This window comes from Mesocricetus auratus, unplaced genomic scaffold, assembly GCF_017639785.1.
Source record: "Mesocricetus auratus isolate SY011 unplaced genomic scaffold, BCM_Maur_2.0 Super-Scaffold_100015, whole genome shotgun sequence".
Lineage (NCBI taxonomy): Eukaryota > Metazoa > Chordata > Mammalia > Rodentia > Cricetidae > Mesocricetus > Mesocricetus auratus.
This window is the reverse complement of record NW_024429198.1, coordinates 31,618,000-31,639,934: the sequence shown is the minus strand read 5'-3', so window position 1 is coordinate 31,639,934 and position 21,935 is coordinate 31,618,000. Positions and strand designations below refer to the sequence as shown.

Here is a 21,935-nt window from a genome sequence, read left to right as displayed (position 1 = left end):
TACTTCCGGGTGAGGGGGCGGTGCTCGGCGCGCGGCAGATTCGAAGCGCGGCGGGCGGGGCGGGGCGGGTCGCGAGGCTCGGCGCGGCGCGCGCGACGGAAGTGGGTCCGACCCGGGCTCGGGAGCCTGTTCCACCCGGCGTGGGGCGGCGACTGCGGCCGCATTCCCTCGGCTCCCGGCGGCGGCGCCATGGACGAGGCTGTGGGCGACCTGAAGCAAGCGCTTCCCTGCGTGGTGGAGTCGCCCGCGGTGCATGTGGAGGTTTTGCAGCGCAGCAGCAGGTGAGCTCTGCGGGGCGCGACCTGGCCCGACCCCACCACGCGTGCCTGCGAACGGCACTACCTCACCCCACAGCGGGATCCCGTCCCACAGCAGCTCACGGCCGCACCTCACGTAGCACGGGCAGCCTGGCTTTAACCCACCCGGTAGGACGCGAGACTATCCCCACCACACACGGCCGTGAGTTTCACTCCTCACAGCCCCGCGTATCCCATCAGGACCCTCCCGCCATCCCACATGGTCTGGTAGGACCCCACAGCTCTCAACTGACAGGCCGGTGGAGCGCGGTCTAACAAGGATGGCATAGATGATGAGCTGCTTTACCCAGACACTGATGATCTCCAGGCAGTCAGGGGTGCAAGAAAGCGGCGTGTCAGTAGAGCAGGGAGGATAGATGTTTAGTTTACTAAGCCTGTATCTATCCGGTGGTGGATTTCCTGTTACAAAGATGAACATACTCCGAGTTAGCACCCACAGCCATGCACTTTTCATCCCTTCCCGTACACTGGCTTCTAACATGGATTGAATGCTCATTATGTTTCAGGCTTGTCCAAGCACTGAATTTTGATTAGTCTTCACAGTGACATGTCAGGAACTAGTGCCACCTCCTTTTTCTAATGAGGGGGTGATGGTGGGAAGTCTGAAGGTTTTGGTGTGAGTGTGGTTGGTGGTGGTGGTGGTGTTTTTGGGGTTGGTTTGCTTGTTTTGAAACAAGTTCTCCTGTCTCAGCCTCCTTCCTGCTGGAATTTCAGGCATACCCCAACTGTACATCACTGTACTTCAATGATTTTTTTAACTAAGATATTTTATGCATGTTTCATTTATTTTTCTAGTACTGCAAAAAGAGAAGACATAAAGCTGAATGTTCACAAACTGCTCAACAGGCATAACATTGTGTTTGGAGATTACACATGGACTGAGTTTGATGATCCTTTTCTGGCCAGAAATGTTCAGTCTGTTTCTATTGTTGACACAGAATTAAAGGCCAAAGACCCTCAGGTAAATTCCTAGTTCACATGCTCATCACTGAGTCCTTAGGGAGTGTGAGGTAATTGTCACAAATACCTAATATTGACATTGATCTGGTGGCTAGATATGCCTTAGCTATATGTCCTAGGGCTAGGTGCTAGTAAGGATACCATGTGTCAGGATGTTCTGGACAGAGCCAGGAACAGATAGAATGAGAATCTGAGAGTCAGAGTACAGAGCTGTAAAATATCAGACTGTGCCTGGAAGCCTGAGTTCCCTTCTGTCCATGAACAGGTGTCATGGTGTGCTCCAGAATGTGTTAGGACAGTAGATTTTGTGGAAGTTACAGAAATAAGGTGGTCTGCCTCTTCGTCTCATGTAAGATGACTTACCCACTATCTTCTGATCTCATTTTTGGGCAGTTGGAAACTTTGTGTTGACAGTGTTGTGCACTAGGACCGTCTATCACCAGTATAAAAACATTCGGAAGTGTATCCCTAAGGAGGAAGCTTCAGTGACTTTACATGACTCTTGCTTTATAAAGAACTGACTTTGAGGGCTGGGATATAGCCAGTAGTAAAGCTCTGGCCTAGTTTGCACAAGGTCCTGCATTCAGTCTTTAGTATCGTAGAGAGAAAATAAATATGTAAATAGAAATTAATTTTGAAAAATGAACCCTAGGCCTAAAATTTTGTTTCTGCCCTGTTCAATGGTACATGCCTTTAATCTCAGCACTCAGGAGGCTGAGGCGGGAGAATCTCTGTGAGTTCAAGGCCAGCCTGGTCTACATAAATTCTAAGCCAGCCATGGCTACATGACTAGACTTCATTCATTTGCTAAGCCTAATGTTTGGATATTGTCTACTTTTATGAATACTAAAATCTAGTGGCCTTCTTGGTTTGACTAGGGCTTAGGAGCTGACGGGATGGTGCTCTTCAGCGTTGCTGTAGAAGGCAGGTTAGCACAGATTAATTTTAGGGTACTCTGAAAAGTTCCAGCAGCATGGTTACACAGTCACCTATAGGAATTTCTCTTCTCTGATAATGAGGCAGTTCCCTACATATATATGAACAAATATGTGCTGCACATTGTTGCTAGCCAACACTCTGAGATAGTCTTATCAATTAGATTGCTGAAACAAATTTGATGCGTATACAACAAATATAATATCATTTTACTAATGTAAAAATGTCTCCAATTTATGGCTAGAGAGATGACTCAGAGGTTAAGACTGCTTGTTACTGTTGCAGAGACCACAGGTTCAGTTTCCAGCACCCACATGGTGACTTACAACCATCCATAGCTTCAGTTTTAGAGGACCTGATACATACAGGCGCGCGTGTGCGCGCGCACACACACACAGACACACACACACAGACAGACACACACCTGATACATACAGGCTCGCGCGCTCATATACACACACACACAGACACACACACTCACAGGCAAAACACTCATACATGTCAAAAATAAAGAAATCTCTTTCTTCTTTTAATATCTGCAGACTATAACCAGTAGATAAAAGTCCAGTTAGATAACTGTGTGGTTTCCAGTCCCCTGCAGTCTATCAGTCTACAGCAACACTTTACCAAACACTCAGTCTGGGAACTGAGTCATGGTCAAGGAAATAGTCTATCCAATAAAATTACTTAAAATATCTCAGATCCGTAACTGAATCTTTTGACATCAATTAAAGGAGCTGCTAGTAATTATGTTACATTAGAATATTTAACAGACCACATACTCTTTTTATGTAGTTTTGTCATACCAAAGTTCTCTTAATTGCCACTCAGTCACTTTAATGGAAACCAAATATTCTATACTATCTCTTTGTCAAATACTTGCCCAAAACTTAGAAATTCTTCTAGTCCTAGCTTTTTCTCCATTTCCGAGGAGTTGTGATCATAATCCAGTTCATTTTAAAGGTCTCAGAGAAGACCCAAAACACAACTAACCTCATGTCTGTAAACTTAGAATGCAACCAGAAGGGAAACACAGCATGATCATTTAAATTAAAAATTGTGAGTCTAATGAATTAATAGCCAGCTTTAGGGATTTAAGGACTAAATTAGACTAGTAAGAACAAAGTGCAGATAACCTTGAAGATTATATGGTAATATAGTTATATGACCACAGACTGATGGGGGGTGTCCATTTTGTAAGACTACAGTAGCTGTTAACTTCCAGACAACATACCATTCACCTCAGTGTGCATGTTTGTTCAGTTGTTGGTTCATGACCTACTGGGTCCTTCATCATGGCTGTCTTATTGATAGGAGGAGGGAGTAGAGGCTTAGGTTTCTTGATTACATAGTTAAATCCAGAGTCAGGCAGGCAAATTATAAAATTAGATTGAGTTGTCTTGTAGTGACAGAACATTGTCAAGATATTCAAATTTAAGCAAAGGGATAAGGATGTTTCACATGAACACCAGGGTGAATATAAATTTTCTCCCAGTATCCAAATCTAGAACAATGACAGTAACAGTGAATAATGTAGTTTTGAATCATGACCCAAAATAATATAAAGTCCCTAGTGATAAAAGTAAATGATTAATAAGTAAGTGAGGGAAAGATACAGATATTCTTTGTAGGATACTTCTACATAAAATATATGTGGCTTCCCTTCAAGAGGTAGCATTTAATCCCTGACACCTACCCAGTTCCTCCACTTTGGACCTTTAGTATCCCACTTCAAACCAGTTAACGCCAAACTGATAAATTAGAAAAGGGAAGAAGCCATTAATTTCTCAGTGGACATACTTGACAGCATTCCCTTAGTTAGAGCTAAAGTCATCAGTCACTTTGTGTGTATCCTGTGTCTTGACATGATGTCATGGTGAGGTGGTACTTTATTTTTAATTTTGAAACTCAGAATCCTACTCTGATTTCGAAAGGAAACAAGACATTCTAAATGAAGGACAAATATAAAGATAACCTACTGAAAAAAGAAATGGAAAGGACACTATATGGAAAACCATTTCTGCTCAAGCCCATATGAGTAATTGTACTATCTCTGAGTTTGGTTTTAGGGGATTTCTTCTTTATATAAATGTTGGTATTTTCCTCACATGTTACTTCATAGTGTTAAAATAATCATTTAAACTTAGGTTTGCTAAGAATGGTGGAGCACACCTGTGTGATCCCAGTGCTTGTGAGGCAGAGGCAGTTCCATTGAGGCCAGCCTGACCTATATAAGGAGTTCCAGGCAGATAACCCTACATAATGAAATCTGTTTTGGGGTGTGAGCTCAAAGGAAAGAAGTGGATAAACACCTTAAGAGCCAATCCTAGATCAGCAGTGAAATGAAAACTAATCTAAGAGCTAGTTTTTAACAGCAGTATGCCTTGGTCTTTAATTTGGACATCAGCATTCAGAATTGTAGTAAAGAAGGTGTTCTGAGTTGCACACATGTGTTTACTTTTTAATCTCATCACCAGCCCATTGATTTGAGTGCATGCACCATCGCCCTTCACATCTTCCAGTTGAATGAAGACGGCCCCACCAGTGAAAATTTGGAAGAAGAAACAGAAAATATAATTGCAGCAAGTCACTGGGTTTTGCCTGCAGGTACAGGGTCCTGATGGGTGGGTAGTGGTAGAGGGAGGCAGCCAAGGAAGGCCTGGGGCAGAAACTTGGGGCACCTGGGTTACTTCATGCCAAGTTACTTAGGGAGAAGACTTTAGGATGCTTGATCTCTTAGGAAATGTGTAGAAAGGTATCACTGTGTTAGCTCTCTATCACTATAGTGAATGTTGGAGACAATTAGCATAAGAAGAAGACTTTGTTTGGGCTCACAGTTTCAGCTCATGAAGGAGTGGCTCCATTGCTTCGTGCCTTTTGAAAGGGAAAGCACCATATTGGGGGAGGGGAGAGTGACACAGGAATCCTGTTCTCTTCGTGGCCAGATGCAGGGGAGAGAGCTAGAGATCTGTGGCACTATGATTTTAAACTTCCTTCTGGGCACTGGCTTTTAGAGCTCCGCTACCTCCCAGTAGGATCATGCTGATGACCAAGCCTTTAGCATGTGGGCCTTTAGGGAATGCTACAGAGTTGACTGGTGGTGATCGCAAAGGAAGGAACAGGCTTCTGGGCTGAGACTGTTGTCCCTTTAGACAGGCTCTCAGAGATTGTGTCTGACTAAGGGTGTCACTTGCATTCCTTATCCCTGCCCAGCTGGTCTCCCTTCCTGGTCAGTTCTGACCTCCCATGACAGTCCGTGCTTCTCCAGGGACTTTGCTGCTAGGTTCCAACAGGTGGTGTCCAGGGATTAATTCAGTCACTAGAGTTTTGTGTTTTGCCATGCAGTGGGAGTCCATTTGTTTTTTGTTTGTCTAAAACACACTTTAAATACGTAGCTTAGGGCAAGTCTAAGAGGAAATGTAAATGCAGCACTCAATGAAAACAAAAATACAGAGTGCCGATATTTATGGAAATACATGAAGAGGGAACTGATGAGAAAAACTAAACCCAGAGGAAGCGGGAGGATATAATAGAAATGGCAAAATTGAAAGTAATGAAACAATGAAAAATTTCCTTCTGAAAAATATTTTTAGTGTTATATACTTCACACATACATGTAAAGGTTTTTTGATCAAATCTACTCCCATTCCCTTCCCTCCAGTTCCTCCCTATCCTCACCACCATTTTTGCCTCCCAGGACCATGTACTTTTCCCCCCTTTGGCCCATTGAATCCACTTTGTGCTGCCTGTATGTGCATGGGCATGAGACATCTGCTGTGTCACAGAAGGGCCTGCAGCCCTGAAGAAAACTGACTCTTACCCCTAGCAGCCATCAATTGCCCGTAGTTCCTGAGATAGGGGTGGAATCTCACGAGCTGTGTCCAACAAATACTGTTACAATGCAGCATCCACTAATTCTAGCTCTAAAAAAGATTTTCCACCTCCTTGACAATTCCTGAGCCTGGGGGTGAGATGTGTGATATAGATGTCCTGTTTAGCTCTAAAAACTCCACAGTCTCTTGTTCTTCCCCTTGGCCCGTTGTCTGCCTCTGTGTGGAGATTACATCTATTACAAAGAGGCTTCTCTGATGAGGGTTGGAAGATGCACCAATCTTTGGGTCTGAAAAGAGAAGAACTGGACAGGGAGGTGTAGTTTAGTACAGTGTTTATTTAACAAATGCTATTAGGTTCTCCCCTAGGGCCTAGGTAGCCATGGAGTTTTGGTCCATTTAATGGTACCATTCTGTGATGTGTGTGAGCTTAAATCCAATCAGAAAGTGATTCCTCCTATAACATTTAGTCCACTACTGCACCAATCGGCATATCCTAGCAGGCTAGTCATTATTGTGGCTTCCAAGGCTCACAGCTTTGTAAGACTGTTGCTAACCTTTCTTTTGCAGTACCTTGCATAGACCTTTCTAGCACTATGAAAGCTAGCCATTAGGGATGAGGAGGATTCATTTGTAAAAGCACTAGTCCCCCAAACATGAAGAGTAATTCATTTTCTCTCTTTCACATTGGGGATTGGTTTAAAGGCCTCACATAAACTGTCTCTGAGTTCCCATGCCAGGTCCTTTTTTTAAATTTGTTTGAGAGAGGTTTCACTAAGTTACTCAGGCTAGCCTTGAACTCACTGTTAACCCTGGCAGGCCTTGAACTTGTGATCTTCCTCCCTCAGCCTCTCAAGTCATTGGGATTACAGGCTTGAGCTTGGTAAGAATAATCTTTTTACTTCACTTATCTGTAAAATTATATGACTGGCATTTATTTTGAATCTGTACTTTTAAGAAAAGTTGAACTTTGAAAAACAAAAACTGCACTTGCTGTATCTGCCTTGATCTGCAGTTGGAAGCCGTGGAAACATTGGGCTCAAGGTCTTAAAATTGAGTTTTGTCTCATTCTCCCTGACAGCTGAATTTCATGGGCTTTGGGACAGCCTCGTGTATGACGTGGAGGTCAAATCACATGTAAGTTGCTGTGCTTTTTCTCAGAATGTACTTATTGCCTTGCTCTCCAGCCTCTCCATGGCCCTTGATTCAGGTAGGCTTTTGGAAATCCTGTCTACCAATGGCCTACATCCTGGATGCAGTCCATCAGAGGTTCCCTAGCATAGAGTTCATCCTTTAGGAAGGAAATGGTCAGAGACTAGAAGAGGATGAAATTTGTTTTGAATTGCATTCTTCCTGTGAGCCCTTTGGGGGACAAACTAGAAAACTGTCACTTGGTGAAGGCACTCCTTGGGCTTCTGACAGATATGCTGTGTTGTTACCCAATTACCTGCTGCAAAGTCACCTTCTATCTGATAAGTACCTTGGGCATCTTATTGGACACTGTCATTCTAAGTAAAAGTAATGACTGTTTCTCCTCTTAGAATGGTACCAAATGGTATTTCACCTTCTTCCCTTTTAAACATGCCTTGTAGAGTGATATAGCAGCTGATGGTAGATGGTCTCTGAATGTCAGAAGGTGACAGTCCTTTCAGGGGTGACCATGCTGGCCGCCCCTTTCTTGTTCAGAAGCAAGACTTGAAGCATGCTTTTGGGAACCTTTGCCTTGCAAGTTCCTTATCTGCCTTTCTGCTTTTCCATACTAGCTCCTTGACTATGTGATGACCGCCTTACTGTTCTCAGACAAGAATGTGGACAGCAACCTCATCACCTGGAACCGGGTGGTGCTGCTGCACGGTGAGGTGGGCGGGTTTTCATGTGACAAAATGAATGGCCTAGAATTGATTTATAATTTACATCTATTCCTTCTATAATATTATAGCTATTTATTTTTGAAAGAGTCAAAATTGTTCGTGGGTATTCTGTATCTGTGACATTGATTTGATTCACTTAAGTCTGGCAAATTTGCTAGTTGGCATCTCTTAGGGACAAATTGTTTGCTTCCCTCTATATATATTATATAAAATGATTACCTAATTTTCCCAGCTGAACATAATTGCTTAGGATAGAACAAGTCTCCATTCTCTTGTGTGTAATAGTTCCTGCTTCTCTTTGTGAGTGTGAGCTACAGAAGCCATGTTTTAAAAAGGAACTCTGTCAGGTCCCTCTTAGAAGGAAATATCGTTGATTTGTACCCTCCCACCCTCCTCACTACATAGAGACAGAGCAAAGTGGAGACAGTACCCACAGTATAGCAAAGGAGAAGCTTAGGGTAATTAGCCTGTTTATGTTAATTATAATTGTGAGATTGCCCAAGATCTTTTAAAAAGTGTCATTTAAGGACTAGAAAGATGGCTCAGTGGTTAAGAGAACTTGGTGCTCTTGCAGAGGACGGGGTTCAGGTCCCAGCACCCACATGGTGATTCACAACCATCTGTAACTCTAGTTCCTGTGGATCTGATGCCCTCTGACCTCTGAGGGCACTGCATGCACATGGTGCACTTACATGCAGGTGAAAATAAAACACTCTACACATAAAATGTAAATAAATCCTTAAAAGAAAAAAGAAACCAAAAAGCTGGATATGGTAGAGTAGGCCTTTAATCTCAGTCCTTAGGTGGCAGAAGAAGGCAGATCTCCAAGTTTGAGGCCAGTGCTGTCTCAAAATTTTGGTTCACAGTTTTAGAGGTTTGGTCCATGATCTATTAGCTGTGCTGTCTTGGGCCTGTGGTGAGTCGTATTTCTGTGGGGAGCACGTGGGAGAGCAGTCACATCACAGCCAAGAATGAAGAAGAGACCAAAGTCCTTCAGTGCCCTTCAGGCGCACATCCCACTGACCTAAAACCCCTCTTCACTCTCTTTCTGCAATCACCCATAGCACCACTGGGCACCAGACCCTTAACAAATGGATCTAAGTGACATCCCATCTCTAAGCTGGTGTTGCTCTTTGGCTCTGATGTGGAATGCAGGTCCCCTTTTGTTTATCTACAGCGGAGGATGCCACTGCAGTAATGGTCCTAATGAGAAGGCACTCTTTTATCTCCAATTACTAAGAAAGGTGTATTTGGTCTTGGAAAGTGGATTGATAAGTGTGGCCTTCATAGAGGAAGTGTGGAGACAAGGGTTTGTGTCACTAAGATTCAGAGCAGAAGTGGTATATATGCAGTATGCCTAGAGAAGTTAGGAGCCAGGAAGCAGTGTGTCAGCTGGGAGACCAGAAATCCATGTTAGTGATGTCCAGTCAGAGCTACATAGTGAGATCCTAGAGCTTTTAAGCTATAACATCACAATTAATACTTATAGCATCAACAGCAATAGCGCTTAACTATGTTTAAAAGTAGTATTATAGCACTGACTTGAATATATTTCCTTGCCTATTATTGCAGGTCCTCCAGGAACTGGAAAAACATCCCTTTGTAAAGCATTAGCACAAAAACTGACCATCAGACTGTCAAGCAGGTAACTTTGGTGACAGCAGAGAGGAGAGCAACAGGCACAAGACTTGTAACATTTGAAACTTTTATTCTCAGTTGTTCATGGATTCCTTTCCTTGTAGGGCAGTTGATTCCTCTATACTCAGTCGGGTTGATTCAGTCCTATAAAGTGCCCTGAGGCCAACGGGTAGCAGCCTGGCACTGTTGCAGTGCATGTGGGCTTCGGGAAAGGTGCTTCTGCTCATGGATGGCAGGTCTAGATACTGAGCAGACTTTCTGCTCATGTGCTTTTATCATTACTAGGAGAAGAACTTGATGTTCCCTTGGGCTTACCTGTCCACCTCATTTGACAGGTGTCTTCTCTGTCTGTTCGGGGTCTCTGTTTTCTTCACATTTGAGGACTGTAGTAATGACTCATGACTTGGGAATCTGTTCTTCAGTGTATTAGACTCATTGGTGTTGTTCCACAGACCACCCATGGACTTTGCCCTTGTAATTCAGATTTTTAATTTAAAAACATTATTTATTGTTATGTGTATGGGTGTTTGCCTGCATGCATGTCTATGTACCACATGTGTGCCTGGTGCCCAGCGAGGCCAAAAGAGGGCATCTGATCCTAAACTGCTGCAGTCTCAGTGGTTGTGAGCAGCCGTGTAGGTACAGGGAATCAGACTCAGGTCTTTGGAAGAGCAGTCAGTGCGCTTAACTTCTGAGCCAGCTCTCTTTTTTCATCTTTTAAAAAATATCTACACTTAATTTTAAACAGTTTCTATTGCTATACCCTTAAGCCCATGGATTTTAGGCTGCTTTTACTCCCAATCGGTAGTTCTTTTACTTCTCAGTTTCTTTTCTTTCTGTGAAGATTCCTTTTGGCTCGTTTTTCCTCTTCTTTCCTTCATATGTTTTTGTTAAAGTCCTGAGTCAGTTTATATGACTTTTGATGATCTTGCCTATCAATTGCATTGTTACCTCTGTTGACTGACTTTTCGTCTAATTATGGGTCATATGTTTCTACTTCCTGGCATGTGTGTTTAGTCTTTGTTGTCAATCAGAATGTATTTGGAATCTTTTAGAAGACACAGCTGTCTGTCTGTCTTTGATGAAAAAACAACTAATTCAGCTTGTCAAGTGTTTTTTTTGCATAAATACTAAACATTGTGGTTAAAGTATCTAGACTTTTACATATTCCTTTTAAACTTTCTGACTTGATCCTGGTAGCCTTTTCAACTACATGTAGTGTGTCTTTCTAGGGTTTGTTTTCAGCATTCTGGGGAAAGGGTTTGGGTTTAATCTTGCCTTTGTCCTGGTGTGTGCTCTTGTGCTCTGCCTAGGAGCTCCTGGGCCATAGGAGCTTGGGTTCTTCTAGCCTGTATGAGCTTTAAGGGCCTTCAAGTCTCATGGCTTCTCCCTGCTCAGGTGTTCATCAGACTCAGATGACACTCTGGTTTCAGGGATTTATTCTTCATTTCCCCTCCCCTGTGGAACTCTGCCCTGCAGCCTAGCACCTCTCCACATAAACACCAGCCTTGTTTCTTCAGCACTGTGATGATGCCTGGGTTCTCTTGGGTTGTAGTTGGAAGAAGCCTGGATGGACAACCAGGGTAGCTCTTAGAGCATTTCCCTCAGGAGTCACCGTCACTCGTCTGTTCAACAACATCCTTACCAAGTGCCACTTTTTTTTTAAATCTTGTTTTAATTTGTCATTGCCTAAAACAGGATAAGTTTGGCTTCTGCTACTCAGTATGAGTTGGGGTTCCTATGAGATTTAATGGTATATGTCTATATTGCTTTAGAGAGATGTCTTAGGAGTATCTTTACATACAGAGAGTACTTTATTTTGACCAGTTTATGTCTAGCAACTTGGCCCTGTTCTGATAGATTTAATTGCATCTTTCCTTCCTTTAAAGGCCTCCTCTAAAGGCAGAGTTCTACATCACTAGAGAAGCAAAGTATTCTTACGAGGAATCTTAACTTTCACTTAGAAAAATGTGAGAGTTGTTTTTGTCTTGTGAGTTAGAAATGGATGTGTGTGTGTGTTTGCAATTATTTGTTGTTTTATAATTAATGTTATTTAGTATTTACCACCACTCCCGTCTCTTTGTCATGTTGTTTTTAACACCTTTCTCTACACTTTGTAAGAAGTAAAAGTAATTAGATTTTAAAATAGAATGCTAGTGGTATATATATATATATATATATTTTGTTTTTGTTTTTTTTTGTTTGTTTGTTTTTCGAGACAGGGTTTCTCTGTATTGTTTTGGAGGCTCTCCTGGAACACGCTTTGTAGACCAGGATGGCCTCGAACTCACAGAGATCCACCTGCCTCTGCCTCCCGAGTGCTGGGATTAAAGGCGCGTGCCACCAACGCCCGGCGCTAGTGGTATTTTTTAAGAGCAAGAAATTCTTCTGTCCACCTGTGACATGGGTGAGCTATAAGGAGTTCTGGGAAGCCTAGTCTATATAGAGAGTTCTAAGATGACCAGAGCTATATAGACACTGTTTCAAAAGGAGAGAGGGGGGGAGTGAGTGAGTTTTAGGAGCTTCCTCCTCTCCCCTTGCTTAGTGAGGCTGAGTGTGTACTATTTCTGAGTGAGGGGTCGTGCCATTTTAGACTTTTCTCTGGGCAGCAGCATTAGTGTGTTTTGGCTCTTTGAGCACTCCAGGGCTTGAATCTGTGGGAAAGAGAATTGTCACACTTGAGGATTATGGAAGAAAAAAATGTGTAGGTCCTGCCAAAATTTCTTGATGCTGCTATTTTATTTAAATAAAAGTTATAAGCAGATTAAATGAGATATTTTACTATTTTATTCAAATGAGAATATGAGAAAACTGCTTTTACTATCACCTGGACTTGTTAATTACATCCTATTAGGTTTTCCACAATTATTGATTATATGGAACTGCATATCTTAAGAGTGGGAGTTCACTTTCAGAATGTGGGCAATAGAAAAATGTTGTGTCAAGGGCAGTGTATTAATTGTAGTTTCCTTACCTTTTCTTACCAGGTACCGGTATGGCCAGTTGATTGAAATAAACAGCCACAGCCTATTTTCTAAGTGGTTTTCAGAAGTAAGTATTAAATGTTTTAATTATTGATATTGTCAGCCATGATGGGAAAACAGTGTCTTCTGTCTTGACCAAACATTCCAAACACAGAAACTTCTAGAAAGAAATAGGTGAAATGAGAAAGTCAACAAAATACCTAACTTATGGTCCGAGATGGGCTCCAGAGCTAGAGCACATGGAGGCAGACCAGATTGGAAAAAGCAACCCTCCAAGGTCATATCCCAGACCTCTGATTGGGTAAGGCAGGACACCCACTAGGCCTCCAATAAGTACCAAATTCTGTGGTCTCATTTAGACTGTGCCCTTTTGCCAAGCAACCTTTAGGCTCATGCACTCTGGATCTGACTGATGAACTACCCCAGTATGATGTTGTGGGTGCTCCTAACCCCTGAAAGCCTGTGTGCCCAAGGCATCCCATTTCAATGTGCTCTTGTAGTAGGTATTAAGGCAGGAACTTTCCCTCTTCAGTTTTTGTGTTGCCATCAGTGATTTGTCTTATTCCCAGGGTGGTAAGTTCACCTAGGTGATCGTTAGTGGGGTCACTTGCAGTATGCCACCCTGAACAATAACACACACAGTCTCAGTTCTCCATGTCCTAGAAAGCAGTAGCATTTGTGCTAATCTCTAAAGCCGTCTCTAGATCTTGTCTGATGCTGTGAGTTCCTGAGGCGCCATGGTGGTGGTGGTGCCTTTGTGCTTCTGTAACAATTGACTACAAATTGGCACCACTAATAAGAATGCTTTGGTTTCAGAGTGGCAAGTTGGTTACTAGGATGTTCCAGAAGATTCAGGATTTGATTGATGATAAGGAAGCTCTGGTGTTTGTGCTGATCGATGAGGTAGGCACTCACAGGTAGCCAGTCTTTGCCTGAATTGCCTCTTGCGGCTAGTGCCTGATCTGTCTCACTTGGTCAGCTATATTGCAAGCTCTTTCCTGTGGATCTTTTCCTGATGCCCAATGCATTGAGCTTCGGGGAGCAGGTAGCACGCATAGACCACCCATTCAATCTTTCATTCAGTAGTTGACACAATCCATAGCTGCCTGTGAAGTGTCAGTTACTCTTAACTTTGACATGTTGCTCTGCCCCCACAGGTGGAGAGTCTCACAGCTGCTCGAAATGCTTGCAGGGCAGGCGCAGAGCCATCAGATGCTATCCGTGTAGTCAATGCTGTCTTGACTCAAATTGATCAGATTAAAAGGTAACACTGGGATAAATAGTGAGAGTGCACCTGAGTAGTGATAGAGGCATGTGATGATCAAATAGCTCTAGATTTTGCTCTCAGGCAGCTTCATTCATGGTCATTTCCCTCACCTTAGCTTCTGCTGCCAGTGTCTTCCTACAGTCTCCAAGGAAGGTTCCTTAAATGGCCTGTCAGAAACCCTCACCACCCTCTCTAGTAACACTCCCAGTTCTGTGTGCCAAGTTCCTGTCGCAGACCAGATAAACACCCAGTTAAACACTCTAGATAAATACTAAGTCTCAAACCATTTCTAGATCCTGTATTAAACTGCTCAGTTACCCCACCACCCAGGCTCTCTGTCTACTCTCCTTCCCAAGGTCTCCTGTTACATTGATAGACTTCACACTTGCCTGCTTAGAATCCCTTATAAGACTTGTGATCCTCCTCACCTGCCTGCCTGGAGTGCCCCATTGTGGTGATTTCTTCCCCCACTGCCAAAGAGGCAGATATCCCCTCCCACTAGTTAAAAGGTGATGAGGGGTGAGGAGGACACTTCCCCATGGTGTGTCTTTTACCCTGTGCATACTCAAGGCTGATAATCTCCATTGCCTCAGGTTCCTCTGGTGGGTAGTCAGGGATGTTGCACAGTGAGCTCTTCCCCAGAGCTGAAGCAGGTGAGACAGCAATGGAAATAGAGAATACCACAGCTTTCTAGAAGCAAAGGCCTTGAGAGTGTCTGTTGGTCATAGACCTGCTGCAAGTCAGGGCTCTCAGGACATGAAAGCTGTGTTGGAAGGTTACTCTGAAATACATCTGGATAGGCTCTTGCACTCATAGACCCACCGTTCCTCCCACCCACGTGCCTGCCAAATACGGCAGACCAGAACGGGGCCTCTAAAGCTCACTTGTCTCATTCTTGCCTGTTTACTACACAGGCATTCCAATGTGGTGATCCTGACCACTTCCAACATCACTGAGAAGATTGATGTGGCTTTTGTGGACAGAGCTGACATCAAGCAGTACATTGGGCCCCCTTCTACAGCAGCCATCTTCAGAATCTACCTCTCTTGTTTAGAAGAACTGATGAAGGTACCTTTCTTTATCTTCATTCCTGACCATCTCTACATTTGTACGTGTTAGTAGTTACTGAGCATCGCTTACTGTACGCTAGCTCCAATAAGGCATTTTATAATAGGCATCTTACCATGCATTGAAAATTATAGTTATATTGCATCTAAATTTTGCCTGCTGACTCAGTACTTTTATCTTTATTTCCTGTAAAAGTAAAAATAAAATCAAACAAAAAAAACCCAAATTTTGAATTAACCTATAAAATAATGTCATCCCCCCCCTTTTTTTTAAAGAACACTTTTATTTACATATGTCATTATACCATACTCTTAATAATGTTTCTGTCTTTTGGTACAGTATGATTAACACTTGAGTTTAAGGTAGGTTAGTGACAGGGTTGTAGGCAGACTATTAGGTACATCCTGGTTCTGAGCCTGCCATAGACTATGAAAGTGGCCATTCTCTTAGCCTACACAGAGAACAATGGAAGTCTTGCTTTTCAGAGTATCATCTGACTGAAGGATATAGTTCAGGGTTATACTAACAGAGCTATGACTGGCTGAAAGTTGTGGTTCTCAGACCTGCATCTGACAGCTCATGCTGCAAAAACATACTTTTGAGTTTGGAATATAAGGAACCTGGGCAGTAACCAAGCAAGCCAATAGGCGGAGATTTATAATGATTGCTGTGGTAAAGTCCTTGCCCCTACTCAGCAGAGTGGAATTGTCCTCACATCCTGTAACAACTGCCTGACACTTGATAAAATAGTGGGCCTCGCTGTCTTCACCAAGAACAGCATGGTCACCTTTGGGCAGGAATAGGGAGCCAGCTTAGCCAGAAGCCCAGTAAGGGTGCTCAGGCCAGCATTGTTCTGGCATCGGCATCCTGCCCAGCATCCTGGCATTGGCTGGGAGAAGGGTGGGAGCCTCTGTGGAGCTGCCTTACTGCCAAAGAGCTTAGCATGATGCAGGTCCAGTGAGATGCTGGATATGTTAGAGGCCAGAGATGCCTTTGATGTGTCTTTTAGCCTTAATAATGGGACATTTGTCACTTTCAACATGAATCTAGAATGTTCTGAAATCTATCTTAGAGGTACAGATTTTGGGGTAGCTGAGGCCAATTTCTCATTTGGTAATTTATGAAAACTTAAGGTAGAGTTTAGGATAAAATGCTTACCACCCAAGCACGAGGACTAGAGTTCAGATCCCCAGCACCCACATAAACGTGGCAAACTCACTTGTATCCCAGGAGTCAGGAAATGAGACAGGATCTCTGGAGCAAGCTGGCTAGCTAACTAGTCAAATTTGTGAGTTCTGGGTTCAAGTGAAAGATGGTAAGCTATTGAGAAAGACATTGGCCTCTGGCCACACACACCACATACGCATACATATGCAAAGAAAGAACAAGAGATTCAGACACTACAATGAAACTTGGGCTGGTTCTGAAGGCAGATGGTTTGTAATTGAGTCTCTGTCAGAAGCCTGCAGTCTGGGCTCTCGTGATGTATGCCTGCCTGTATAAATTCATTGGCTGTACAGAGAGGTAAAAATCCCAGACAGGAACCTGTTTCCTGTTTTACCCACAAACCTCCACATTATACAGAAACAGGTTTTGTGGCAGCAGCCAGTGCTGCCCTGACAACTCAGTGCAACCCCTTGAGAGAGAGCTTCAGGAACCTACTGCCTTGTCTGTCACTGTGGTCGGCATAACTGAAGAACAAACCACGACTGTTGTTTTGAAGACAGCTCTGCATTCCAGTTCTGCTCCTATACGCTTGACACATATTACTGGGACTGAGGCAGCAGTTCAGGGCCACCCATCACTAACCCCCACCCATTCCCCCCAGGCCTGACACGTAGCTAGGAAATATCTTGACTAAAACTCAGCATCTGGCTTGCTACTGGTCTGAGCTGTGCTTTATTGTTTACATACTGATCTTTGACAAACATGTATGTTGGGGAAGAATGTTAAGAGTGTGCAGAGCTGTTTCCTAGTGCCTGTATTTGAGTGATTATTTGGGACTTCTATAAGTCATAAAAGTTTCTGATGGCTCTGAAAGTACTGGCCCTTCTGCTCATGGTGCTTGAACCTTCTCTTACGTGGATTCTGTCATAACTGCTCTGCCTTTGTTCCCTAGTGCCAGATCATATATCCTCGTCAGCAGCTGCTGACCCTCCGGGAGCTGGAAATGATTGGCTTCATTGAAAATAATGTGTCAAAGTTGAGCCTCCTTTTGAGTGAAATTTCAAGGTACAAGCTGATGTCATTTTTTTACCTAAGAAAAATCATTTGCTGAGGTGCCTAGATATTGTGATTTCCTTTGGAGGCCAGAGAAGGCTCTGGAGGTGAGCTATCAGGGCACTGCAAAAGTAGGCATGAGTAGCTGGCAGGGGCAGCAGAGGCCTGCAACTAGTAGAAAGTAAGAAGGAAATATCTTTGGTGACTAAGGTAGGAATCTGACATAGAGCCTCAAAGACAGGCTATATGTATAATTGCAGAACATCCGGAGGCTGCTGGCAGTGTCTTGGCATCCATATGGAGTATTCCCCACAGATCAGTGTGGCAGACGGACCATGCAGTGAATTCAGAAGCCATGAAACATGGGGAAGATTTTGAGTGAAAGAATAACACAAAGAATTCAGTGCTGCTAGAGAAGAGACTTAAGTCAGCGAGAAGGAGAAGCACACTTTAGACATTTCTGTAGAACGTAAGACGTGGTGGCCTGCCTGACTGGGGACTCTGCTAGCAGCTTTGTGCCACAGTGTCCCAGGCTACATCTGATGTTCCCAGGTAGGCACTTGGTGCTAGAGTCTCACTTGGAGCGGGAACAAAGATGACAGTTCATGCTGGGTAGGAGAGAGGACAACAGTCTTGTTTGTTTGTTAGTTTTTCGAGACAGAGTTTCTCTGTGTAGCTTTTTAGCATGTTCTGGCACTTGCTCTGTAGACAAGGCTGACCTAGAACTCACAGAGATCTGCCTGCCTCTGCCTCCCAAGTGCTGGATTAAAGGTGTGCGCCACCACTGCCTGGCTTTATTTGTTTGAGGACAGTAGTCTTTGAGGCCAAGGCTATACCCAGGGTCACACAGTTCACCTTAAAGAGGGAAATTATCTCTGAATCATGCATATTTGTATATGAAGTTGACATCCATGAATGTGGTTTTTATACAGGAAGAGCGAGGGCCTTAGTGGCCGGGTCCTGAGGAAACTCCCTTTCCTGGCTCATGCACTCTACATCCAGGTAAGCTTCCCTTGGCCCTGTGTGCTGGATACCTAGGTCTCTCACCAACACTGTTCACAGGATTCTGGGGTAGCATCTTAGTTTCTTTTCTAGCTATGATGTATTCTTTAAAAAGCAATTTAAGGGAGAAAGAGTTTGTTCTACCTCACAGTACAGACCATCATGGTGTGAAAATTCAAGCAGCAAGAACTTGAAGCTTGCTGGTCCACAATCAAGGAGCAGATAGTGATCAATGAATAAATAGTGCTGCACAGTTCCCTTTTCCATTTACATAGTCCAGGACCCCAACAAGGGTCTGGTGCTAACAGAGTGGGCAGGTCTTCTCACCACAATTGATGTAACTGAGATAACTCTCTAAAGACATGTCTAGAGGCCTGTCTCCTTGATGATTTTAGACTCTGTCATTTGACAACACTATCCATCATCGGCACTGCGAATTTGGGAAGAAATGGCTCATTCATTCATATATATATATAACTCACAGGCACACACTTACTATGGTGTGTTGGAAACTTATGTCTAGAGCCTACCTCATTCCTCAGTACTGTGTCCCATGAGCCTGGGTTCTGTTTACAACCAGTGGTGACCTGGAGTCATTCCCTTACCTGCCCAGGACCAGGCCTCCAGCACAAAGCCCATCAGCCACACAGTTCTCTTAAATCCATTATTTGGCATTCTTCTGCCTTGCCGGTGGCAGCTGCTATTCTAGGTGTGGTCTTCTGTACCAAGGAAACTCCCATGGGCCATGAACATGAGTGCCAGACACAGAGGGAAGATCTTGGGGCTGAACTGTATGGTGTTCACAATTACAAAGCAGCAATGTTGTGCCTCAGCTCCAGGACACTGGGTGAGCTCTTTGGGAAAGGTTCCAAAATGGCAGTCCTTGAGGCCCCCACGTTCTGTTCCTCTTTTTTAGCAGGGGGATGACTGCTGGTCTCACCTGCCTACTCTGGTAGCCTTTTCTAACCAGCAGGAAACAGCAAGTTACATCATCTTTTACAAACCACATCTGGGTACTCTGTTGTAGGCCTGAGAGGTCATGGACTTGCTTAGCCCACAGAGAACTGAGCCTCTTCCTAACTCCACAAAAGCAGCTGCCAGGTAACCCTTCTGAGGCTCAGGACCACTCATTGATGGCATGTGTCTTTTCAGGCTCCTAGCGTCACCATCGAGGTTTTCCTCCAGGCCCTGTCTCTGGCAGTGGACAAGCAGTTTGAGGAGAAAAAGAAGCTTTCAGCTTGTGTTTGATCCCAGACATCCATATCTGTGGTTTGCAATGGACAGCTAGTAGGTGACACCACCTACCTCACAGTGTGTATCAGAAATTACACTAAACCATGTAGGTCTGCAAGCCAGAGAGGGGTGGGCAAACTTTGTCAAAAGGGAAACTGTTTTGTGTTATTTTACAATGCATATTTAAAGGAGCTGCCTGTCCTTTTCACTGTTTTTAAAAGTTCAGATTCTGTTTGTGTCTATGCAAAGACCCATCTAAACATTGACTCTAGCCTGTCAGAACACAAAATTTGTTTAGAATAGAGGGAGATCAAAACAGCTATCCCAGAACAAGAGATGCTAAGTAAGTGCACAGTTACAACACTGAAAGATAGGTTCTTTGCTCAAGCCAGAAGGGAGCAGTTGCTCTCTGGACTGAGAGCTTCACTTAGCACAGGATGCTGTGTGATGGGTGAGAAAGGCATGTTCCTATGATACAGAAATTGAGAAAAGGTCGTGTTCACAGGAGCAGGGCATGCTTTGTATGGGCAGCTGAAGCAGGCACAGTGTGGAAATTTCTGCTCAGTGTTTTGTTTCTCCAGTAATGTTCTTCATATTTCAAGTGAAAAGACATGTTGCCAAATACAGAATTAGTCAATAAGTGTTGCACCTCACAGAATATCATGTTTTACTTCATCTTCTGATAAAAGTAGTTCAGCATTGATGCTCTGTATATGAAGCCACTTTTAAAGGGAGTCCTGCCTTTGTTGTGGAATTTTTTAAATATTAAACTTGTTTTCAGAATGCCCTCGTTTTTATTGTAATATCTGCTTCAAATGCTGTGACTGTTACTCATAATGACTGGTGTGCTCACACACCGTTAAATCTACTATGTTCCGAGGACCTCACAGTATGGTTGTGTCATTGGCAGGAGCAGACCCACACTGCTCAGGTTTAGGAGCAGTGTTTCTGAGACACCACAGGCCATGGCTACAGCCTGTCAACTCAACTCTACCTCCTGATACAGACATTGATTCCTGGGCTCCGTGGGTGCTTTGGCTTCACTTTCCCCTGGGAAGCTGAGGCTGGAACTATGGCTGGAGTAGTGGGCTACTTCCTGCTTCTCTCTGCATCCTTTCTATTGATTTGTGCTTTTCAGGGTTTCCAGCTGATCTACTCTGTTGCATGATCCCCAGTATTCTTCCTCTTTTTAGAAACAATCTGTTCTTTGTTGTTCTGACTATTCTCATGCGTGGACTTGCTGAAGAAGCTTCTACACCATTCTCTTACCTTAGAAGCTAACAAAGTGGAAAGAAAAAATAAAGGTAACAAAAGCTCTACACAAATTCTTGAAAAAGAAAATTGTCAGTTCAAAAGAAAACAGCATGGTCTTGATACAAAAACACAGCAAATTGGATAACATCAGTCATTCTCATGAATAGGATAACACCTCAGAACCAGGACCAGCCATCCAGCAGTGGTAGGGGACTCCTGAGCTTCTCCTTGCCCTCAGGACCCGGAAGACTAGCTCTACCATAGGCCCAAGCAATCAGGGCAATTGCTTCTACCTGGCAAGACTAGGACATTCCTGAAAATGATTTAGAGTAAATACCTGTGCTAATGGGTATACTTAATGACCATAGCAGATACTGGGGGTATGTAACCTGTTCAAATACAGAAAATGCATGGAGGGACATACCATTTTTTAATGTGTTTGGCTGTGACCCCCTTGCTACTGGCCCCTCCATTTTCCGTCTAGCCAGCCCTTATGACGTATCCTAACCCTTTGGACACTTTCTCACAACCGAAGACGATGAGTGGGGTCTGAAGGCACAAAGGTGAGGAAAGGTTGAGGGAGGGTCATTCCATAGAGTTTCCAAGGAACGTCTTCCTACTACTAAGATATCCAGCATCCAAGTGTCCAGGGAGAAAGGTGAGGTCTGGGAACTGAGGAGAACAGAGAGGTTAGGTGTGGACTGAAGGGTTCTTAGAAGAGCAAGGACATGAGTTGGAGAGGCATGGATAGGGAAGAGCTCCTCTGGGGAGAGATGGTCTGACAGCCTCAATCTGACATTCTCAGACCAGCAGAGGGCAATATCATTCTGCAAATGGGCAGGACCAGGGAGGAGGTGTGAGCATCGTTGAAGTTTTTCTCAGCCCAGTCATCAGCTGCAGCCCTTTCTTCCTGGTTCTGTGTGTTCAGTGCAAGGACATGGATGGTCATCTATATGTGTGACTTTTCCTGGGAGATAGGAGCAAACAACTTTTCACCCCAGACTGGGCATGATTGGGAGACCAAAGAAATTATTTCATCTAAATACAGCTTTGGAAATCAGTGTTGGGGGCATAACTTACAGAAGAATTGTGACTTGGACCGCTACATCGCCATTAAAAGCCCCACTCCATCATGGCTGGCCATTTATGAAAACTTATCATTGGAGTTTTTGAGCAGCTTGCAGGAAGTTCCACTAGCAGTTGTTGGCTGCTTATATAAACTCAGTGATGGAGATGGGAATCTTGTAAGTTGCCTGGGCATGCTGCTTATGAATTCCTCCCTTCTCCCCTCCAGTATTTTATGTGTGTGTGTGATTGCCTGAATGTGTGCCTGTGTACCATGTACATGCCTGCTG

The 21,935-nt window shown here is 43.8% G+C and overlaps 1 protein-coding gene across 1 annotated transcript; it reads left to right on the top strand.

The window, feature by feature from the left end:
• Nucleotides 1-52: 52 nt before the first annotated feature.
• Trip13 (thyroid hormone receptor interactor 13) lies at nucleotides 53-20,109 on the top strand. The gene is made up of 13 exons (XM_013123750.3): nucleotides 53-281; nucleotides 1,113-1,278; nucleotides 4,691-4,820; nucleotides 7,125-7,180; nucleotides 7,807-7,897; nucleotides 9,487-9,559; nucleotides 12,540-12,603; nucleotides 13,353-13,439; nucleotides 13,694-13,800; nucleotides 14,718-14,871; nucleotides 16,991-17,103; nucleotides 18,024-18,093; nucleotides 19,246-20,109. Exons 1-13 carry the CDS (start codon nucleotides 190-192, stop codon nucleotides 19,339-19,341), a joined length of 1,299 nt encoding a protein of 432 aa, XP_012979204.1. The 5' UTR covers nucleotides 53-189; the 3' UTR covers nucleotides 19,342-20,109.
• Nucleotides 20,110-21,935: the final 1,826 nt, after the last annotated feature.

Excerpts from the sequence above, each read along its gene's own strand:
- Trip13 (XM_013123750.3), top strand. The coding sequence starts at position 190 with ATGGACGAGGCTGTGGGCGACCTGAAGCAAGCGCTTCCCTGCGTGGTG. Across the intron at positions 7,898-9,486 it reads CCGGGTGGTGCTGCTGCACG|GTCCTCCAGGAACTGGAAAA; the intron begins GTGAGGTGGGCG and ends CTATTATTGCAG. Across the intron at positions 17,104-18,023 it reads CTTTTGAGTGAAATTTCAAG|GAAGAGCGAGGGCCTTAGTG; the intron begins GTACAAGCTGAT and ends GTTTTTATACAG.